We start from the raw sequence: 24,208 nt of genomic DNA on the forward strand, positions 1-24,208 counted from the left end.
GTACAAATGAGATTTTTTTTTCATTGCCAAGAATTCAGTTTTTCCTGTTGCTGTTAATATGCTTGTTAGGATTATAGTTTATACCTGTAAATGAAAAATATAAGGTGATGCAGTTGCTAAGCAGTCCTAAACACTGAATAGAATTTAAAGAGGGAGGATTTGCCATTTGACCCCACTACTCTAATGGAACCAATAGTCCTTGACTTACAGCAGTTAATTTAATGACTCTTCAAAGTTACAACAACACTGAAAACAGTGACTTATAACCAACTTTCACACTTACAGCCATTGCAGCATCCCTATGGTCATGTGATCAAAATTCAGATGCTTGGCAACTGACTTATATAATAGGAGAGTTTCAGTGTGCTAGCATCATGTCATTATCTTTTGCGATCTTACAAGCAAAGTCAATGGGGAAGCCATATTCACTTTGCATATTACTAACTTAACTGCAATGATTGACTTAATAACTGGAGAGAAAGGTAATAAAATGGGGCAAAATTCATTTTACAATCATGTCACTTAGCAACACAAATGTTGGGCTCAGGGTGTGGGCAGCAAGCATCTACACAGGCACAGCCTAATCTAAAGCTGCCATTGCCAACTCATTCCAAGCAGTCAGCCAAACCATGGGCCAGCTACAAGTTTCCCCTGAAATCCAAATGGATCCATTAAACACCTGGGGCAGATCAAGTGCCTCCTTGCAAAGAGGGGATGGTGTGGTAATTCTTAGGATAATGGAGTGATCTGTCCATGACAAGGCACTGATGGTAATATCCCTCCGACTGCATTTCATCCTTCCAAAACAAAAGACCAGATCTAGCACATGGCCATCGTGTAGATCAGGCCTGTTATCTAGGTCAAGGCTGTGGTGGCCATGAGCTCCTGGCTGCCTCTGACTCTGCACCCAAGGAAAGCAAGTTGAAACCCCAAAGACCGTAAACCTGCAACACCAGCCCAGACATGACATGAAGCAGTATGGGCACAGAGGCTGGAATTAGCAGCAAATCCAATTGATCCCTAAGGCTCAACTAGGCAAGTAAGATATCACTCCAGCAAGTGATATCTGACAACCCCCCCCCCCCGAAAAACAGCAATCCTCTTCCAGCTGTGGGATCCCAGCCTTTGCCAAACATAGTGGCTTCTGTATGGGTATCTTTCAGAAGGCACCCTCCCTAGGCCCAGCCACATCTCCGTAATATACTAAATCAGTCCTGAACCTTAAATCTAGGATGAGAGAGTTTTATAAGAGACTACTCTGGCATTCAAGAGCACCAAGTGAAGTCTAGAGCAGTGGTTCTCAACCTTTTTAATGCCGTGACCCCCAACCGGTCGTAAGTCGAGGACTACTCAACTGGTGCAGCACCGTTTGCAGAATGGGACTTTTGGTGGGCTCAGCAGGGCAGAGACAGCCTGGACAATTCCTATTGGCTTTTGAAAGCCAATAGAATTAGACTCTATTCAAGAGGGTCTATTCTATTGGCTTTCAAAAGCCAATAGAATAAAGGAGTAGCACAGCTAAGGAAAAGGGGGGGGAGGAAATGGCGGACTGCATTGTTTGGCGACCCCCGTGAAATGGTCGTTCGACCCCAAATGGGGTCCCGACCCACAGGTTGAGAACCACTGGTCTAGAGGTACCTGAAGTTCAATAACAACAATAAACCAGTGGGTAAACTCTAACAACAATAAACCAATTGAATGGCTTGCCTTCAGAAGTTGTGGGTACTCAATCACTGGAGGGAGGCTTTAAAAAAGGAACTGGACAGCCATTTGTCTGAAATGGTATAGACAAGAGTCTCCTACTTGAGCAGGGGGTTGGACTAGAAGAACATTTCTTCCATCTCTATTCTAAAAACATTCTGAATCAGGAACTGATAATGAGCACAGAAAACCAGAATGTAAGAGCCTGTACAAGAGCATTGCTCTTTTATGCTAGGCTAGAGGAACATAAACTGATCTTTTCCATACTTTGGCCACGGCTGTGTTTTGTATACCTATTTACAAATTCCATATAATACATAAAGGCACTATTATAACATGCATTCAGGAACATCAAGCAGGATATCTCTATAAATTCAGAGCGACTATCCAGACTAGAAGGCTGGACTAACTAGGCCCTTGATTGCATTATATGACCCCCTTGCCTTTTCTTCATTGGCTGGCATCTGTTTTTTTTTTTCTTGCTCTGGAAAGCAAAGGTATGATAAGGGATAGCTCTGTTTTAATTATTTTATTGATTCCTAATCCAATTCCTGTTAAATCTCATTAAATAAATGCTTTTCTCTTTTTAATGCATCACCTTCAAGGCAAATAATTTGCAATTGTCATTCTTTGGGGATGTATAGAAGAGTTATGGTAAGAACCAATTAACTGGGCATAAGCATCCTGCTTGTGGGCAATGATTATTAGAACCTTCAAAATGGTTTTTAATTTTGACACTATAGTATTATGGAATAAATAACTCAGATTCCTTGTAAAATCTGTTGAGTCATTTTTGCTTGTTAAAAGCTGTAGGCTTTGAATCAGTTCAAACTACTTCCTGCATCCAGTATGTTTACGCTTAGATCTGTCAAGTTGGGATCCAAACCTTCTCTCCTACAGTTATAAAACCCTTAGAGGCCCTGCATTTACATGTGTTTCAAAATATAAAAAAAAACTTTGCCAGAATTAAAGAGGAAAAAAATCCTAAAATAAATCAAAATATAAATACTCCTTTTTAGAACAAATGCCAATTACACGAACTTATATTTCATTTACAAAGGGCCATTTGGAAAGCTGAAAGCAACAAAACTTGTCCTCAATCCAATGTTTTACATCTGGGCTAGTAGAGTTTTTTTCCCCAACTGCACATTATCTAGTTTGCTACATTCTGATATGTAAATCTGATATCCAAAGTTCTTTACAAATTGACATATTTAAAAATTTTGGTACATAATTGAGCTTTATGTTCACACGTTTAAACTTTATTCTCATCTTAAAATCTTTTTGATACAAATACAAATCTTAAACTAACACTGGACAACCAAAGACCAGCTCCAAAACATACCGGTTAAAGTTTATTTAAATGCATTAGTGATGGCAAAACTTTTTGAGACTGAGTGCCCAAACTGCAACCAAAAACCCACTTATACATCGTCGAGTGTCAGGTGGGCGTGGCCTATTGGGTGGGTGTGGCCCATTGGGTGGGCGTGGCTGCAGTGGTAATGGCAGACTGGATGGGATTAAAAAGTTTGATCAATCAATTCCAACTTTGCAAGATCTTTTTTTTTCCCGCGAGAAGTTGAAATTGATTGAACCTTTTTTTTTTTGTATACGGCGGCGGAGGCTTAAAGCGAAAAGGTTTTATAAAACCCAGCTGAATGCCTAGGACTGGGGCGACGGCACATGTGCCCACAGAGAGGGTTCTGAGTGCCGCCTCTGGCACTCGTGCCGTAGGTTCGCCACCACTGCATTAGATCACCAGCATTTTTATTAAATAATAGGTAGTGTGGAGTTTTTTTGGAACATTTGCTAATAAACATGAAGGCTTTTGATGAATTAATATTTTAATATTGGAAGACACAAATCCAACTTTCTTTAAAACATGAAGAACCCATAGGATATTTCAATTCTTTATTTAAAAGTTGGCAATACATTTTGAGGATGGATAGAATGATTCTCAACATCTTCAGGTTTTCGGGCTATGAGACAAATAGAGTGCAGCAAATGCTGTATCTTCCTGTCACAAAGCTTTTAATTCCATTTATATGGCATATTTCTGTGAAACTGTGTTGATGCTGGAGGCCAGCCTGAGCATAACATAGAACAGCAATAGAAAAAAAGCTGTCAAGAGTTGTAAAGACTGCTTTTTCTTAGAGGAAAAATAATCTTAAAGTACATTTAATCGATCCTAGGGTAAGATAGTGGTGATAGTGATGGTGCTGAAAACCCATTTTAAAGCCCTTCCTTTCCATTTTCAGTGGTGATAGCACTTGTGCCCAAGACAACTACTTTCTAACCTTTCCCCAAAATACTTCTGTTAGATGCTTTCATTGATGCCCCAGGATTAAATAAATCTGGCTTGTCCTTGTAAAAATTAAGATGCCTTTCCTTGCAATCTGAAGGTCAAAGTATGATGTGCTTCCTTTGAGGTCCATTAAAAATTTTCTTGTCTTCTCATTCTCTCCTTTAGGAACTCATTTACCTTGTTCTGCTCTCAGCTTGATTTTTAGGATTAACCTAAGCAAGCACATACACCATAATTTTAGAACTAGCAAAAAAAAAAAAAAACCCAACAACAACAAAGATCCAGCAAGTTTTTTGCCAAAATGCTTTAATGTTACAGGAGAGGATAAACATGCTTCATTGCTCTCCTCCATCTAAATTCCTCTCAACTGAGTTCCCCATAATTTTTGCAGAAGGCCTGCTTAGCAGAATAGCAGAAGATAAATTATTTCTCTAATTCTTCTAGACATCTGAAACAGAGAGGAGTTTAATCAGAACGACCTTCATTCCTTTTAGTAGGGTGATAACAACTGCGCAGGCCATTTTAGGATTGGTGATTCTGTATCTCTGCCTAGAGCTCTTCCAAATAATCCATAGTAAGCATGGTGATAGACATGTGCCTGGAGGTAGCTTATATTTTACTGATATAAAATAGCTTAAGTAGAAGACTAGAATGATCACAAGGCTAATCAGAGAGCTTTGGGACTCAGCATGGATTCAAGCTTTGTAGCCCTCTTGTCAAAACAATGTCTGCTATCTCACCCTGGATTGTCAAAGTGATGTCACAGAGGGTCTGTTCCTACAGCATGCTTAATCCAGGCAGTCAATCCTTACAGGGTTTCTGACAGCATGCTGTCACACCAATTGAATCAAGTCACCAATTGGGGAATAGAAGCCCTGCTTATGTCCTTCAGAAAATGCCTGGTTTTAGCCATGAGTTTTTGCACCAAAAGACCAGCAAATTTTTATTTGATCATGTAGGCACAGTCTGGACTACCAGACTTTGGCACCAAGTTCTGCATTACAGAGGTTTGCATTTCCAGATAAACTTTCTTTTGAGCTGTTGTTATCATTGTTTTTGGAGGACTAAATACACAAAACGAGAGCACTGGATTTAGCATTATCAGAAAATGGCTGCCTAGTTGAAGTAGGAGTAATCCTGTGTATAACTGGTTCTAATCCCCTGGAATTTAATTTATTCCCTGGAAAGTAGATAATTAAGTCAACTAACTCCTTTCTGGTGTTCTCTCAACCCACAAACCATCACTCTTATTGATCCAATTAAATGTGTTGTGGGAATGGGAACACAATACAATAAATCATTTTCAACACCTCATGATAAAGTGGGAAACCTATAAACTAGAAATTGATTTTTGCCTTAGAATTGTTGAGCTAAGTGATAACTAAGTTCACACATCACACTAAGATGTGATGTGACTTGTTAGGCGTCTTCTTATATTGGTGAACTCACAAATTGTGACTCGGTATCTTATCACAGTGTTCCCCAACCTAAGAACCTCAGCTCCCTGACTTTTCTGCACAGTGCTATCCTTTCTGACAATTCCAATCTTCAAGTCTACCTGCCAAAGGCCTTCAGAGAGAAGGAATACTGGGGTTAGCATTATAAGTGAATATTGGACTCAGTAACTATCCCCTCTCCGGTCTTTTTAATTGTTTTCTCCATGTTGTCTATAACCGATCTGAAATAATAGTTGTAGGCCAGGGGAAGAAGAAGAAGGGATCAATAGGAAAAGGGACAAGAAAAGCCGCAACTATTCAATGTCTCAATTTGGTTGGAACTGCTAATCAACCTCCATTTCTGGGTATGACTTAACATATCTAATCTAAAAGGAATCAATAGGCACACCAACTTTATTGACACTTCCTGTGCACGGCGGGATAAAAATACTCCCCATTAGGAAATGTTGAGATCAGGCAGAGCTTGTATGCTAAAAGCTGCCTAAACCTTGAGGCACTTTCTCAATGCAGCAACTGTTAAATCATTCCAGGAAAAGCCAATCCTAGCTTGATTGGAAAAACTTAATCCAACAAATGTAAAGAAACGTTTCTGATTTATGACATGATCCTCCCTGCCTCTGTTAAATTCCTGTCACGTTGTTCTCCAGCAGGCAGACACTCCAACCTTCATGTCATACATAATGGGCACTTGAAAAGTGATGTCACTGGGGGATTATTATTCTCTACTTAACGAAAAAGGGAGGACTTTTTTCTTATTCAAGTAGCAAGGTGGTATTGCGCGTGTGTGTGTGTGTGTGTGTGTGTGTGTGTACGGCAGCATATCAGTAATGCCATAAGGGAGAGATTGCTTATATGCATTGGTGGGGAGGGAAGGAGGTTTTCCTGCAGCTTTTAGTCAATGCATAGAAAAGCTCTCTGTTCAAAGGGCATGCACGACAGGCTTTCAGTCACCATGGTTATGTCCTCCTGTTCTCTGGGGAGAAAGCCGGCAGCGAGATTAATCAGCATCTATCGTGACCATCTTCACTCAGCCCACACACTACTGAAACAAGCTGGATCATAGGAGCTGACAGCAAGTACAGGTAGTCCTTGAGTTACAACTAGAATCAAGCTCACAATTTCAGTCATAAGCCGCGAGGGTATAATAAAGCAGTGAGCATGCCCGATTTCACCTTTTTTCACAGCAGTCATTAGGTGAACATAGCGATTGTAAAGTGTATATTGCAGCTGTTAAACATTGTTCGCCGTGGGTTGCTTTTTGCTGGGAGTAAATGGCAGTGGCTGGCAAAAAAAGTCATAAATCACAATCACATGGCTACAGGGTGCTGCAAATGTCCATAAATGCAGTTTGGTTGCCAAGTGCCCAAAATGTGGTCATGTGACCCAAAAGGGATGACCATCAGAACTTCAAGTTCCTTTTTTGGGGTCTGTCATAACTTTGAACAGTCGATAAACAACCAGTCATAAGTCAAGGACTATCTGTATCAAACTACCAGTGTGGATGAAGGGGGGCATGGGGTCTCCATCCTACAAGCAGGGCATAAAATTCATTTACTAGTAGTGGAAGCAGTCCAATGACTTCCAAATGCTTCAGATTTTATCCAGAAAAGGCAAGGTCTTTCTCAAGTGGTGTTTCATAGAGCCTCAGGTTTTGCAAGAGGTCACTACAATTTCCATGAGAGATTATAATTTAAAAAAATCTTTAAAAAAATCTTTGCACACTGTGGTATGCTATGTTGAGAACACTGCAACTCATCTTATTGATCATGCTAATGTACCCTGAGCTGTGGATATATAATTATTTTTAGGCAAGAGTTCCCTCACATCTGAAAACTGGTTTAAGGTTTCCTCTCAAAAAAAAGGGGGGGGTTGTGAAAGGCTGCCTCTAGAAAGGGTGGGCAGCTATGGCAATTTTACAACCTGTAGACTTCAACTCCCAGCATTCCAGAGCTGTCATAGAAGTACCGTATTTTCCGGCGCATAAGACGACTTTCTAAAGCATGCAAATCGGCTCCGAAGTCGGGGGTCGTCTTATACACCAAGTCGTCCTATACGCCGGAAAATACGGTACCTTAAGGGCAGTAAAAATGCCAAGAACCAAGACAAGGCCGCAAAGCTTTGTTTGGTTTTAGCTAAGTGGTTTATTAAAGTCAGCCATTGTGATTTCTGGCTTAGTATGGTTTGTGAAAACTAATGTATAGTCTATCAATAAATTGTGATTAAGTAAACCATGGCTGGGTATTGCATGAGTGTATACAGTGTTTTGGTTTGGTCTTTTCTTTTTCTTTTTTGCCAAAGTGTGTGTTTCTATTAGATTTTTTTTTATCCTACCTTTATTATTTTTTATAACTAACACAAGGCGGCAAACATACCTAATACTTCCTCCTCCTTCTGTTCCCTCCCCTAACAACAACTTTGTGAAAATTGGTTTAAGGGATGAGGTGTGAGATGGATGGGCTGAGAAAGAGTGACTGGCCCAAGATCACCCAGCTGGCTTTCATGCCTGAGACAAGACTACAACTCACAGTCTCCTGGTTTCCAAGCCAGTACTTTTCATTATCATGTCTTCCCATCTCAAACCATAGTCTTGCAGCTCCATAAAGTACCCTGAAAAGGTTAATGTTTAAAGTAAGTTAGCTTTTAAAATTAATGATAATGCAGCCACCCAAGGCCAATTAAGTAGCAGTTGGAGCATGCAGAGAAAGAGGCAACCTTCAGTAAATGCTGCCGGCTCTTGGGTGTTTTAAAGACTATAGTATACAAAAGAAAAATAATTCTGTTTAGGAACCTTTAATTGTTTTGTACTATCTTTGCATAGTTCAAGAATTTAATTGGGCTGAACGGGCTTTGAATTCCAACTAAAATGCCAGTTAAATTCCCATTATAGTTTCCATTTTTTTCCCCCATCGACTTAAAGTGGTCTCCATTTTCAGTTTCTTACTAAACATTTGTGCTGTCTTTCTGAACGTTAATTGAAGGTTAGTGTTTTCCCTCCAGCACAAGCCAGCTGAAAACTGTAGCTGAAAAAATCCCTCCTATAGAAAAAGGGTGGGCTATTACAGTATTAAAGGTTCAGTGTTTGTGGATGCAGGCTCACTAGAAACATAGGATAATGAGGATGGAGCAAAAAAAAAAAAATTCATTCGGTAACAGTAAGAACCTTTCTAAGGCAGCAAGAAAAAAACTTCAATCGAAAATATCCTGAAGTCAGGTACGCTGGGGATCTATAGCTCTCCGAGCTAAAGTGAAAGGTCTACAACAGTGCTGTATCCATTATTTTATCAGAGTTTCCCTCCATTCTCCTTAATTGGATGAGGAAAAAGAAATAAGTGTTTCTTTGTACCATCCTCTCTCCAGCAGTCTTAGCCTCCCTGGATGGTTGTGCTTCTATTCAGTCCCAAAGAAGACATAACCAAGAATTTCTTTCCTTTGGTTCTTTTCAGATTAGGAAACGGAAGAACCGAGGAGACTGCAAACTTCTGACAAGCAAAGCCAATGGGGAAGCCAGATTCACTTAACAACCGTTGTGGGGAAAAATGCGTGGGCAGCAAACTGCCGTGCTTTCCCTCCCACAAACCTCATAACCTCTTGATAGCCTTTTTCCCAATGAAGCAGCCAGAAGGTCATCCCCTTTTGACTTAATGCCTCACCTACTAAAAAAATAATAATATGCTTAGTTCCTTCCAATCTTTTCCTGTCTTTGTTAGTTCCTTCTTCTTTGATCTGCCTGTGTTTGTTCTGCCTGTATTTGTTCTTTACCTGGTCTTTGATCATGTAATGTGTTACTAGGAAATAGTTGCTTATATGAAGGAATTTTCCATTGAAGAAACTTTTGTCAGCATCTAATGGTTAAACTTATGTATATCAAATGTCAGCATCTAATGGTTAAGCTGGTGTATGTAAAAAGTATATAAAAACCAATAAACACACAGAGATTCTCAAGCTGTCTCAAGCTGTGACAAGCAACTCTGCAGCAGCTTCAAATCTCTGCTCAAGACATGCCTATGTCTTTTTCTTAGCGTCTTACAAACCATGTTACTAATTTAACAACTGCAGCGATTCACTTAACAACTGTGACAAGAAAAGTTGTAAAATGGGGCAAGGCTCACTTAACAAATGTCTCAGCAACCGAAATTTTGGGCCCAGTTGCGTTGGTGAGTCGAGGACTACCTGTATTGTAACAAAGCAGCCAATCTAAAGGAAGTCTCATCCTGGGAAATCATGTAGAAAAATAGAAAGGGGACGAAAACATTAGGAAACTACGAAACAGATTTGAGCCCAGAATTAACCTTCTTTAGCAGAGTGTCCATGGCATGTCTCAAAATCTCAAATATGCCCACAACCCAAATATTGGGGAACCTATGTAAAGATGATGTGGATATTCTGATCTAATGCACTTTTCCTGTGCTGGATTTGAATCCTTCACACTACTGTTTATGCTGAGAGCTTCCTCAATTTTCCCTGTAGATGCTACTGCATCCCTCCGATTATATCCCAGAGAGCCCATCTTAGTCCTCAACAACTTTATGCATGGGTAGTCCTTGACTTACATCCATTTGTTTAGTGACCATTCAAAGTTGCAGTGGCACTGAAAAAAGTGACTGATGACCATTTTTCATTTATGACTATTGCAGCATCCCCATGGTCATGTAGTCAAAATTCAGACACCTGGCACCTGGCATGTATTTATTTGTGATCCTCTTTTGCAACCTTCTAACAAACAAAGTCAATGGGGAAGCCAGATTCACTTAACAACTGTGTAGCTAAACGGCATTGACTCATTTAACAACGAGTGGCAAGAAGGGTTGCAAAATGGGGCAAAACCTACTGAACAACTCTCTTACTCAGCAATGGAAATTTTGAGCTGAATTGTGGTCATAAGTCAAGACTACCTGTACTAGTATAATGGCAACCATTTTTTTTTGTGAATTTAACAAGCAGATATGCACATAAGGACAAACTGGGTTTAGAATTCCTCCCCATCATTTCCAACCTATATGAACCTGCAATTCTTCCCTTGTATAATAATGTTTGCACGTCAGGCAGCTGTTAAAGGCATAGAAGATTAGATGGGCCAGTTAGAAAGGCAAGCAATTTCAACTTGCAGCATGATTAATACCTTTTTTTTAGAAAAAAAGAAATGGCTGTGCCCTATAAAGAAAATTACTAACCTCTGTCTTTAAATGAAGAGCTTAGAGCTGGGTATATGTTTTGCAATGCATAAAGGGAAGCAGAGTCAGAAATTATACATTTTCTCTCTCCGGCCTGGGCATGGTTAATATGTATACAGTACAATATAGCACATCTTTACTCTGGGGAAATTCAACAACGTGTTGCTTTTAGTAGCTGATGAAGTGCAGCTGCCCTGAATAATAGAAAACCTTTGAAAATCAAGCCAAGCTACAGATCTGTAATTAATCTGTCTGCTTTTTAAATGCAAATAAATAACCCATGAGTAAAAATCAAAGGGAAATATGCTGTTTAGTAATAGCAGTCCTCCCCTAGCCGCTCAGAGGAAGAGAGATAGATGGTTGTTTATGATATATAAAGCAAGGGTCTCCAAACATGGCAACTTTTAAGATTTTTAGACTTGCTGACTGTGAATTCTGGGAGTTGAAGTCTACAAGTCTTAAAGTTGCCAAGTCTGGAGGGTCCTGCTATATAGGCTTGCTTGCAACATAACAAGCAGAAAATCTACAGATACTTCTCTTCTGGTCAATACATACGCCTTCATGCTAGGAAAAGCTGAACCTCAAATATTTGTTCACTTTTACAGATATTGATTGTCTCCGATTTTAATCTTTATTATTTATTCTCACTGAGAAAACAGAGCTGCTATTTCAACTGGTTATATGTATCAATCAATCCTGCGACTGAACTTATTCCTTCATGCTGATTATTTCTGACCAGCCTTTAATTTATCTCTAGGTATACTCAAAACTTTCTATATACATGTCTGCATTTGCCCACATTTATCACTCTGCTGTGGTTTTCCCTTCCCTCTCCTGCTCAAAAGACCCCCAAAATATAAGTGCTACAGACATTCTGGTATTTGCAAATAATAGGTGAAGAACAAAGGGAGACAGAAAAGAAAGGTCTAAAGTTCTCCCTTCTCCAGCCTGGTGTCTTTCCAATATATTGTGCCTACAACTTTCAGAATTCCCAGCTGGTGCATGATGGGGAATAGGGGTAGTTCTGAAATTTGGTTAATAATCACCCATTGCAGATGAGAGCTATGTTGGTCTATGGTAGCCAAAAATCAGAAGTGTATCAGTTTAGCAAAGTCACATCCTATGTCTTGCATAGCAATAGAAATTCTGGGCTCAGCTGTGGTCGTAAGTCAAAGACTACCAAGCCAGTTAAGTGAATCTTGCCCCATTTTATGACCTTTCTTGCCACAGTATTAATTGAATCACTGCAGTTGTTAAGTTAGTAACACGGTTGTTAAGTGAATCTGGTTTCCCCATTGACTTTGCTTGTCAGAAGATCACAAAAGGGGATCACATGACCCTGGGACACTGCAATTGTCCTAAATACATGCCAGTTGCCAAATGCCTGAATTTTGATCATATGACCTTGGGGAATGTTTCAATGATCCTAAGTGTGAAAAACAGTCACAAGTCACTTTTTTCAGCACTGTTGTGACTCCAGTCACTAAAGAATCTGTTGTATGTCAAGGATTACCTATACCAAGGGTCTTCAAACTTGCCCCTTTTAGGACTCATGGCCTTCAATTCCCAGAATTCCTCAGCCAGCATGCCTGGCTGAGGAATTCTGGGAGTTGAAGTCCATGAGTCCTAAAAGGGGCAAGTTTGAAGACCCCTGACCTATACTATACTGTTGGTTCAAGCTTATCGCTGCTTTACTATAGGACCTCCTAGATTTATTAGCATTTCGTGTTATAATGGACAGCTGGGACAGCTGCTGCAAGAATTCAGAAGGGGAAAGTATTCTAGATCCCCCTTTTTATTATTTAAAAAGAACGCTTCAAAATAATAATAATATAAGGCTGCTGCCCTTTCATTCCCTCTGATTGTACTACCACGTGTCACCGAGAATGACCAAGCAGATAATTCAACAGGTGCAGCACTTCCCACAGTCTGATCTTGGCGCACCAGAGACACTGCCCGCTTCCACAGAGAAGGGAAGCGGGGCGTCGCCTGCTGCGAGATCCCGCGGGGATCGTTTCCCTCCATCCCACCGGCTCAGCCGCCGCTTCGTCCTTCGGCAACCCTGAGAACTTCACCTGAAGAAGGGCAGGCATCTTCCCCACCACCACCACCACCCGCGGCCCCTTTGGACGGAACAAAGCTTCCCCCCCGAAGCGCTCTCTCTCTCTCTCTCTAAGCTGGGTTTCGCTTTGGTTTTCATTCTCGTCTCTCCAGGTTTGGATTCTTTTAACGGCTAATTCCAATGCTGCTATTGCTGTTTATGACAATCGCCGTACTCTGGCTGCATGCTAGTGGGACGTTCCCGGTGGGGGGAATGAATGAATGAACGAACGGGAAGGCGGCGGCAGCGCTGGAGATTGGTCTCTCTCCTGGCCGCTCGCTCCGCTTTCCAACCGAGCCGAGACAGGGAAAAGGCGGGCCAGCGGGGAGATGCGAGACTGTTGCAGCCGCCGCCAGGGAGGCAGATAAAGAGCAGGGAAGGGCTACTCTCTCCCGGGGCGGGAAGCGACTCCACGGCCGGGGCTTGGAGGTAGCTCGTTTTCAGGGCTACCGGCTCTCCTGGTGTCGTCCGGTCGTGAGCAGAGCGCCCGGCCTCCCCAGCCTCTGGAAGGCGCGGAGGCAGCCAATGCCGGACCGGATTTCCTCGGCCCGAGAGGCTGCTCGGCCTTCTCCTGACTGCCCGTGAGGTGCGCGTTTGGCCGGGCTCTCGCTTTTTGGGCCCCCGACTGTTGGCAGGCCTGCTCGGCTCTCCCGGTGTTGGGACTGAGAACACGTGCCCTTTCTTCTGGGCTGGAGGGGGGGTGGGGGTGGAAGAGAGCTCGGGATCTGATCGGGTTTCCACGGTCGGAATCCACGCTTGGCACGCACACGTGTCTATAAACACCGTTGATCTCGAGCTAACTTAACCGTTGCTTGGGAGGGTATTCCCCTTTATCTTGAGAAACGTACTCTTATAAACATTCAGCACTGGAGGGTTGAGAATGGGGGTTGTTGGCCCCCCATTCGGGGTGTTCATATATGAGAGGTTGTTTTGGCTCCTCCACCACTTTCTGGAAAAATTGATCCGTGATGCTTTTTTTTATTTTAAAGGTGGTTTATCAGATAACGTAGCTAAACGTGGCTACGTTAGTAATAAGTAGTTAGTATTTGGATGAGTGAGCTTCAGGAAGTGAATCGTACAACTCTAGTGTCCCCCAAGGTGAGAGTAGCAAAACACCCGATCATATTACTAAGATCACTGCATCATTGTATCCAAGGAGTCATCCGGAGTCTGGACTGACTCTAAGATGCGGTTTACCTTTTATAGATCTGATTTTCATGTAATGCTAATGGAATGGAATTTGGGAATTCTCAGTTCTGGGTAGGTATGAACATTCACAGACTGTGCTCATGGAAAAAGACACCATGTGGTTTGGAGATAGGCTTGCATATGAAACATTAAACTAAGTAGCCACATTGTGGTTTGCTTAACATTACCTAGCCGTGAAGTAGTCCTCTTGTTATATCACAATATACCGGTAGGCAATTCTTTAACTGGGATGTTGCAGATCAGCTTTTGGCTTAGCATTAAGAACATCCAGGCCTGCAAAAAATTGGATCTCCCATTAGTAGGCAGTAATGAAGGACGGAAAACTAAGTCTTTGCTATTCTTGGTTGTCTCAACCTCTGTAGCCCAAATATCCTTAAGAAGTTAAGAACATGCAGTAGTTTCCACGTTTGATCTCTGGTTTGTCCAATTTTTATTATTATTTTTGTAACTGCAGAGCTGGTTATAGGAAGGCGTTGTGCCTGAAACTTTGGAAACCCATTGAAAAATTGGGCTAGAATAACAAATAATCTGAACAAGTACAGGGCAGTTCTCTGTGAACTGCAAACTTTCCCTATTTGGTTGCCCCTCCCCCCAAATGCATTGACTTTGGCTACTAGAATCCTCTACTCTAATTATGTTAACTGGGAATCAGTAGCTGGAAATTACATTCAATACATGCAGCAAATGTTCAAGATGGTGAAGACTGGCTAAACTGTAGTTTAGACCAGGGTTGGGCAATTAATTTTCCCAGGGGGCCACCTGAGAAACTGGAACTTTGTGGAAGGCTAAACCAGGGGTCAACTCCCAGAATTCCTCAGCCAGCATGCCTAGCTGAGGAATTCTGGGAGTTGAAGTCCACAAGTCATAAAAGGGCCAAGTTTGAAGACCCCTGGGCTAAACCAATAGATTTTTTTCTTTCTCTCATATTTTGTTGATTCTTCCCTTTAGCTGCCATTTCTTTTTGTCTAATGGCAAGCTCATCTCTGTGCACCATACTCCTTGCTTAAAATCTTGAAGCTATGTTTTTTTTTTGGGGGGGGAGGGTGTTGCTGAGTTTAAATACAAGTTGGAACTTCAGCTGCTGATATCTAACTTGTTTTCCCTTGACAGGCCTCTTCACCAAAGGAGCATGTAAATTCAGGGTTCATCCTTGGTTTCCCAGCTGAACAAGCAAGATGCCGGAGCAAAGTAATGATTACCGAGTGGTTGTGTTTGGAGCTGGTGGCGTTGGTAAGAGTTCTTTGGTACTTCGTTTCATACAGGGGACCTTCCGGGAGACATACATCCCCACTGTTGAAGATACGTATTGCCAGGTGATCAGCTGTGACAAGAGCATCTGTACTCTTCAGATCACAGACACCACTGGAAGCCACCAGTTCCCTGCCATGCAGAGACTCTCCATCTCTAAAGGCCATGCCTTCGTGTTGGTGTACTCTGTGACCAGCAGGCAATCCGTAGAGGAGCTCCAAGCAATCTATGAGCAGATCTGTCAGATCAAAGGAGACGTTCAGAAAGTCCCAATTATACTGGTAGGAAACAAGAGCGATGACCCTCAGAGAAAAGTGGACACTGGTGAAGGAGAAGTCCTCGCCACAAAATGGAAGTGCTCCTTCATGGAGACCTCAGCCAAAATGAACTACAACGTGCAGGAGCTCTTTGAAGAGCTCCTTAATTTGGAAAAGAGAAGGAATGTAAGTCTGCAGGTGGATGGCAAGAAATCGAAGCAGCAGCGAAAGAGGGATAAACTGAGAAGCAAATGTTCTGTGATGTGATGCCTGCTGTGGCTAAAATAAGAGCGTAGTCTTGATTTTGCAGAACATCTATTCAGAGAAAATTCTGAATATAGAGGTTTTCAGAGGCTAAGTATATCTTTTAAGATGTTAGTAGTAAATGTGGGTTGGCTCATCTGAATATTTACTTAAGGGCTGTTGGATTTTGCATGTTCCATTTTGCACAAGCATCAACCATGCCCACTGCAAACCAGTCAGATACCATTCTGTGGTCAAGTGCATGATACAAGTGGAATAAATAATCTTAAACCTGCAATACTGCTGAATTTTTATATTTTCTTCAATTTGCAACATATTTCCTCTTATACAAATACTAATATGAATGAGCAAATCACAACAGGAGTATACTGAGTAAACCACTACGATTAGAGGGTACTATATCTAATGCTTGCATATACTTGGAGCAAAAAATAAATGCTTACAGATACAACTTAACTAGTTCTCTGACTACTGTAGATTATTTGTATTATTTATGGTGGTCCTTCGAATATATATTTATAGGAAAGAAACTTTGTTCTCAAGTATTCCATGTTATATGTAAATACTTTGTTGTATATGTAAATACAGTATGCGGTAATTCTACACTGGCAAGATTTTATGTGAATGATTAAAATTAAGTGAGTTTTTAGTGTCTTATCTATTGGCTTTCTAACTGTTAATTGCCCAAGCTTGATTTTCCAAAACGGCGAATTTAGTGGATTTAATTGTTGGGGGAGGGGGAAAAAGGGAAATTTGGTATTCCAGAATCTTTTATTCTTTTTTTAACTTGCTTCAGCTGGCATTGAACACCTGATATTGTAATAGTCTGTTTTAGCTTACCTAATTAATTAATTACCAGATTAATCCATAATCTATAAACTAATTTATAGACTACAGTTTCTGAATCATGGCTCAGTTCACACAACATCCTACTAGCCAATTAACTTCATCATGTATAAAAGAGAATATTTTTAGCTCATGGCTGAATTGTGAGGTCCTTGGTACTCTCTGAGATTGATGGTTTTCTTGAAGATGTTTCATTATCAAACTAATTAACATTAATGCTCTGATGTGCACTGATGTTGTCTTGTTTGGTAATAAAATGTATGCAAGAAAACCACCAAGTTCAGAAAGCACCAATAACTACATTATGGCTTAGTATATTGCTTAGTACATTATGGCTTAGACATTGTGTGCTATGGTTCTTGAATTGCTCCATTTTACTCTAGTGATAAAATTTGATTTACAATGAATAAGCATTTTCTCTCAATTTTGCTATCCAAAAATCTGTAGTAATCTATTGTTAAAAATAAACTTATTTTCTGTAAAGTAATTCTATGCCAGTAGAATTCGAACAATAAAATGCTGCACCAATATATGATAGCAAATTCATTTTATGCAGCTATACAACAGCTTATAAGTGCATTCTATATTTTATTATCAAATGTCTGCCTAAACTCTGCTGATTAATACATTTGCAACTGAAAATGTAAGGAATCCAGATTCCAAAAATGACCTGTGTTATAATAAACATATAATGTACCCTTTGCACTTAATACAATCCCATAGAGCAGGGGTCCCCAACCCCTGGTTTGTGGACCGGCACTGGGCCGCAGCATGCCAGATACCGGTGCGCGTAAATAAGCAAAGCCCCATCCACGGGATGCAGGCAGTACATGAAACCATGGCCCCTCCGGTCCGCAGAAAAACCTCCATCCACAGAACTGGTCCCTGGTGCCCAAAAGGTTGGGGACTTCTACCATAGAAAACATAGTAAGCAATAATTATAACGTATCATCTATGCCTCAGTAGCATTATCACCTCAGTTGCATAAAAGTGCTGATCCTGAACAAATAAAAATACTAAATATTTACAAAGCTGCAGATAGCCAAATAGGATTTGAATTATTTTTAAACCAGTTTAGCTCTCTGGACTTTGTAAATGAAAGGTAGGATGCTAAAATAAATTGAGTAGAAGACCGAATTATGAGAAACGTGACTTATCAGGCAAGGGGGAGAAAAAATCTTAGCAGCTATTAAAGACAGCAGTATAATTTATCTTAAATATTTTTCTCTCTATTTTTAGACAGTTGTTTTTACACATTGTGCTAAATTATTCTTTGTTTTAATCATTCTTTCTAGCACAAATTATAGTGGCCTTCTTCATATATGTTACGTTTAAACCAGACTTTACATACCATTCTGCAGTTATGTGTTGTACTGTCATTTATTGTTTTGTTTGTTTTGGCTTAGCACAATATTTAAATCCAGTGGCAAACTAAGTTAAATCAAGGGTTACTAGTGTGAGAATATGCTAAATATTCACATGCTTGTTCTTGTGCCCACCCCAGCTCCGGCAATGGGGAAAAAGTTGTGATACATCGTGACACGTCACGTGACGTGGAGAGTTTGACACCCCTGCTTTAGAGGAAGAATTGACAAGCTTCCAACCGTTTTAGTTTTCAATGTGATATACACAGCTCCCAGAACCACAAATTAGCCAGTCCCATTTTAACCTAGTTTGTAGTTTGCGATAGTTTAATATCCTAAACAAACTTGTCAATTGGGCTGAATAAACCATACATAAGATAATATAGTTAAGCCTGTGCTGCAGGAATTGTCATAAGCTACAAAGCAGGAGCATTTGCTAATTATGCTTTGTGCTGCAGCAGACTCAGGTTTACTTTTATTTATTTAAAGAACTTACATAACTCACCCATCTCAATTTACTGTCTGTCTGTGCCTAACAGTGCATAAAACATAAAAAAATACAATATAAAAACCAGGGGAAAATATAGAGCCAGTTGATGTAGCCTTGTCCTATATAATATCCTTCAGCGACATTGGTTTGCAATTCCATTTTGCAGCCACCATAAAATTTATGGTCCAACACATCCAATTGGAGAAGATTGGTTCGAAGATTTGTCACATTGACTCTTCATTTTTTTAGCTGCAAAATGAATCACAGAAAGTCCAGTCTGCTTTTCTGTTTATAGCAGCGCCCAGTCAACACCCACATTTCTCAAATGAAGATATAATTCACCCAGGCCTTGGGAATGGGGTAGTAGACCTCCTTTTATTATAATTGGTTATGAATATAGTCTTTTATGGCTGAGTTAGTGTTTTGTTCTTTCTGCTGATTGTATTTTTTTCTCATACGTATTATTTTTACTTGAAAAATCTGACAAAAGAGAATGAATTTATACATAATTATTCAAAATAGTACATAATTACTCAAAAATATTTGTTAATATGTGAATAATGCTTGGAACCATTATAGCCTTCTGGCTGCAGCATCAGCCAATGTCAATTGACTTAGTTCCCTCTCTCTGCCTTGCCCATTAGCTCTTTCAGCAGGGAAGAACTGTAACTTGGTATGTATTGCTCAGAAAAAATCTTCCTCTAATTATTATAAAAAAGTTTTCAGTTCTCTTGTAGTTTCTGTCAATCTTCTAGTAATATTCCCTGGCATTAATTATTTAATATTAGAACAGTTGTGTTTCATTTGGATAAAAAGTAGATTATGTCCCTCTCTCTCTTTAAAAAAAAGTTTAATTATTAATCATCATATTAATATGTTCTCCTCATTGTTTTAATTTTATATAGTCTTAATAAAATCTTGCCCATGTTGCATATAGTTTGTTTCTATTCTATCTAGACCATCATATTTTTAAGACTTAAAGAGATTCAGTTCTTTTATAGTTTTAGTAAGGAAAGTCTGCATTTTGTGTAAGGAATTTATTGACATGTGAAAAAAAAAACATTTTATAGGGATATAATGGAAAGAAGATAAACATTTTTCTGCTCTACAAGAGCGTATCTTTACATATTCTACCAAAACATTTATATCCCATCATTATGATGAAAAAGGACTGCTCACCCTGGATTAACAGACCTTTGGTGGCGAGGGTCTGTATCTGAATTTTAAATGTTTTTTTTAATTTATTTTTGGTTGGGAGCCGCCCAGAGTTGGCTGAAAATGGGTGGCTATTTCAAATAAAATAAAATAAAATAATCCTAAACTAGGTACCATATTAGCCACGTTTGCATTGGGTTCCCCTTTTTTGATAAAAAAATCCATTCATAGAAAATTAACAATCTTATTGATCCTATTACATTCTGAGTAGTACGAGTATGAAAACCAGGGTTATTAAATAATTATATTTAAACAGTGTTTCCTCTATTTTTTTTGTCTTGTTCTTTCATTATTTCAAAAATATCCAAACTCAAGCACTATAGAAAAAGTATAAAATTGTTGTAGCATATAAAAACTGATGGAATTGACAAACAGTAGGTTAAATAAACTCAGTTCTTTCAAATTTGGCTTTTAAAAATTGCACTCAGCCTAATCAGGCTGGAAATTTTTCTATTTAGGCCTATTTGTTTATTGTTTTTTAAACAAATATGGGGAAAAAGAATCCATGTTTCTGGTAGCTTAATTAATCATGTGGTAGCAGCTGAATCATGTTTCAGTTTTATGATTCACTTTGCTATTATTTTTAAGGCCTACTCCATTTAATCCATTGCAACTCATAAACATGAATCAGTTCTCCAAAGGACTTACTTATTTCTGAAGCCTCTCAAATTACTTCTAACATTATCTATCTCAGTTCTGGAAATTTGTTTTCAGATGCAAACCATGGAAGCAGTAATCCATTTAGGACAAAAATTCAGGTAGAATGTGGGCCCATGGAAAAAGACTCATGGGTTTGAAGTTGATTTTTAAAAAATATGTAAGCTTATTGCATTTAATTAAATTTGCAGTGATTCTTCTACCCATATGGTTAAGTTATTTGATTCATGCTAGCTGATGCTATAATTTGATACCAAGTTTCTACTTTCTGTTCCTTATTAATATTTCTTTTAATGATGAAACTATTAATAGACACATACAGAAAAACAATCTTGAACAGAGACTTGTTTGTTACTTTGATATAGCAAAAAACCCTTTCCCCATTTTACCATCTCTTCGTTTGTTCATCATTATACCATGCTAATATGTGTATATTAACCCTTATATTTACAGTTCTCCAGTTGGATTTACATCAACACCAAATAAGCCATGATTTTCCCGATATTGAGTTCTAAGTTCAGACATTTCTGATGATTGGTCAAAGTAGATGAGGTTGATAGGAGATGGAGTCCAATAATCTCCAGGAGACCACAAATTCCTAATCCTTGTTTTGGATGTTTAGTAATAGACATATTTTGCTATAATGTGCAAACAAGATTTCCAGGGGGTGTTTTGTTTTTAAAAAATCCTTATGAGATTTTAAAGTAGTTGAGATGATGCAAAATAAAAATAAAACAAGCCCTGTAAATGGAAAGATTTACACAGAATTTTTTTTAAAAAAGGAAGAAAAAGAAGGAGATGACTGCAGCGGATACTCTTCTATGGCAAGGGTAGGTAACTGATTCCTTTAAAACAGTGGTTATCAACCTTCCTAATGCCGTGACCCTTTAATACAGTTCCTCATGTTGTGTTGACACCCAACCCCCCATCCAGCTGGCTGGGGAGGGGGGCAGGAAGGTCGCTCCGCTGGCTCTGCCCAGCCTGGTTGGAGAAGCGCCATTCCTCTCCCTCTTTCTTTCCTTTCTCTTTCTCTCTTTCCTCTCTTTCTCTTTCCTCTCTCTCTTCTCTCTCTTTCCTCTCTTTTCCTCTTTCTTTCTCTCTTTCCTCTTTCTTTTTCTCTCTTTCCTCTCTTTCTCTTTCCTCTTTCTCTTTCCTCTCTTCTCTCTCTCCCTCTTTCCTCTCTCTTTCCCTCTTTCCTCTTTTTCTTTCCCCGTTTCTCTCTCTTTCCTCTCTCTTTCCTCTCTCTCTCTCTTTCTCTGTTTCCTCCCTTTCTTTCTCTTTCCCTTCTCTTTCTATTTCTCTCTCTCTTTTCCTCTGTTTCTCTCTCTTTCTCTCTCTTATGGCAGCATCGTTGGGAGTCCCTGCCGCCCCGCCCCGGCCTCTGCCGGGTCCTCAGCTGAATGGGTGGGGAGGGGGAGCAGGATGGGAGGCAGCGGCAGTGGCGGCTGCTGCTGCATCGTTGGGGGTCCCCGCCGCCCCCACGCTGCCCTGCCTCGTCCTCCGTCCATCGATGGAGCCGCAATGGGGACTGGTGCTGCGTGGCCCGCCAGCCTGTCTGCTCCCCCCCAGGTACCCCTCTTCCTCCCGGCATCCGCCTGAGCCACTTTGGGGGCAGCAGGAGGAAGGAGAGGAGAAGGGTGAGAAAACTGCTGCCACTGTCCCCGCCGCCCCCGCGCTGCCTAGCCTCGCCCTCCGCCCATCCGATGGAGCCACGATGGGGGCTGGTGCCATGCGGCCTGCCAGCCCCTCCGCCAGCCCGGCTGCTCCCCCCAGTCACCCCTCTTGCCTCAGTGCCCGCCTGAGCCGCCTTGGGGCAGTAGGAGGAAGAAGGAGGAGGAAGAGGATGGCAAGGAAGCCGCTGCCAGCACTGGGCCCCAGGAGGCAGCTCTCCTACCTTTGCTGAATCTCCTTCCTTCGCGGCAGCCTGGACTCTGGCGGGCCTTCCTGGCCAGCGGGTCCAATGGGCTGGCTAGGGATTGCAGCGGGTCCAATGGGCTGGCTAGGTCTCCCTTGGGCCGCGGCTTGTGGGAGGGCTGGCCTGCTCAGTGGAGCCTCCAGTGGGCCGCTTCCAACAGGGATCCCGGGGCTTTCCCAGGCGGCTCCAAGGCCACAAGGCCCTGGCCGCGCTTCTCCTAGGGGGTGGGGCACCCAGATGCAGGGCCAATCAGGAGCCCTGCAGGAGGTAAGTCCGCCTGAGAGAGAGAGAGAAGGGAAGCAAAAGTGCCCCCCTTTCTCTCTCTCTCTCTCTCTCTCTCTCTGCAAATGGTGGAGGAGGCCATGCGGAGACGGATGTAGAGCGGTGTCTCGGTTCCTAAGACCATCAGAAATATGTTTTTCCTGATGGTCTTAGGCGACCCCTGTGAAAGGGTAGTTCAACCCCCAAAAGGGTCGTGACCCATAGGTTGAGAACCGCTGCTTTATAACCTGTGGACTTCAACTCCTGAGCAAGCCAACATTCTGGAAGTTGAAATCCACAGATCATAAAGATGCTATAGTTGCCCACCTCTACTCTTTATGGGAACATGGAGGATGTAATCCTGTTTAACATGGTAACGTGGTTTATTCCATGTTCAACAAAGACAGGACAGGATTTTATTTTCTTGATCTTTGTGTTTCACTTTGCGAGCTGTGGTAGGACAAAGGCAATATTGTTTTAACATAGGGAAGCTTCCAAGTACACTTATTTGTAATCCAGTCTTAGAATGGTAAGTGAGAAGATGTTCAATTAGAATAATCAGATTTGTCATCGAACATCAAAGTCATCCAATGAGTCAAACTCAAGGACTAAAGTATAAAACAAAATCTTCTATTTCTGGTACTGAGACCTCCAGGGAAGGATTATTATCAGTGACCTTTTTCATACAGTAAAATGATTTTTTTTTAAACCAACCGAAAAAAAATCCTTCTAAAACTAAAGCTGCTGTTTTTGAACTGATGGCTCATGATCCATCTTGATCTTGATGAAACTTAGATAGAAGCATCCCTCCTACTATACAAGAAGAATTTTAAGAATTTTCACTCCTTGCTTGATTTCTATACATATAAAAAGACCATCAGAAATCGATGGGATGGCCATTCTCAACATTCATAATTATTAGTAATATTTGGTACATGATATTCCTGCCCAAAGAGAAAACATGTTATATTGACCTTCACATCTTTTTAAATTTGGAATGATGCATAGAAGGAATGACCAATCTATAAATGTATTAACACCAATAAATCAATGGGTCCATGTCAAAATAATAGGAATGTTTCCATTCTAAATGCTTTAGTATCATCAAAGGGTTCAATGGAGATATAGAAAGACAGACACCTCAAAAGGATTTTCTATCTATTTGTCACGTAGCATTTGGTAAGTGCCAGTAATTTGAGTTACTGGTTAAATATTTCAGAATTAAAAGGAAATAATGTTTCATTCCAACAATAGCAAAATAATGGTGGCTTGTATGATGGGCTGATTTGAGAAGAATCAGAGTAATTATTAAAGAAATTCCTCTTTGGGTGAAAAACACTATAAGTTTGGCTTATTTTTATTCATGATATTTTTTATTTATATTTATTTATATTTATTTACATTTGTATTTTATTCATGACATTTATATCCAATATGTTCATTTTTTAAATCACCCTAAATCATTATATGTGACTTGTGTAGAAAATATGGACATCACAGCTCCAGGATTTCTTCATTCTCCCTACACCTGATTCTGAAGAATTAGTATCCTCACAAAAAAAATCATATTTAACTTTATAGATATTAACTTCTTTTTAAAAGAATTACAGATGGTCCTCAACTTGCAACATTCATTTAATATCCATTCAAACTTACAATGGTGCTGAAAAAAGTGACTTAAAACCTGTCCTAACATTTATGATCATCACAGTATCTCCGCTGTCACTTGATCAAATTTGGGCATGTG

The 24,208-nt window shown here is 40.4% G+C and overlaps 1 protein-coding gene across 2 annotated transcripts; it reads left to right on the forward strand.

Annotated features, from left to right (window-relative positions):
• Positions 1 to 12,555: 12,555 nt before the first annotated feature.
• On the forward strand, positions 12,556 to 17,076 carry DIRAS3 (DIRAS family GTPase 3). Of its 2 annotated transcripts, none has more exons than XM_039329092.1 (2): positions 12,556 to 12,848; positions 15,055 to 17,076. In XM_039329092.1, exon 2 carries the CDS (start codon positions 15,120 to 15,122, stop codon positions 15,714 to 15,716), a length of 597 nt encoding a protein of 198 aa, XP_039185026.1. In that variant the 5' UTR covers positions 12,556 to 12,848; positions 15,055 to 15,119; the 3' UTR covers positions 15,717 to 17,076. The 2 variants fall into 2 exon arrangements, with proteins under 2 accessions (XP_039185026.1, XP_039185027.1); XM_039329093.1 differs by lacking the exon at positions 12,556 to 12,848 and adding an exon at positions 12,972 to 13,321.
• Positions 17,077 to 24,208: the final 7,132 nt, after the last annotated feature.

Source organism: Crotalus tigris, unplaced genomic scaffold (genome assembly GCF_016545835.1).
Source record: "Crotalus tigris isolate CLP2741 ecotype Arizona unplaced genomic scaffold, ASM1654583v1 scf7180000024387.2241675, whole genome shotgun sequence".
NCBI classification, from domain to species: domain Eukaryota; kingdom Metazoa; phylum Chordata; class Lepidosauria; order Squamata; family Viperidae; genus Crotalus; species Crotalus tigris.

Bases quoted from the DNA above. Each gene is read 5' to 3' on its own strand.
- DIRAS3 (XM_039329092.1), top strand. From the start codon at position 15,120: ATGCCGGAGCAAAGTAATGATTACCGAGTGGTTGTGTTTGGAGCTGGT.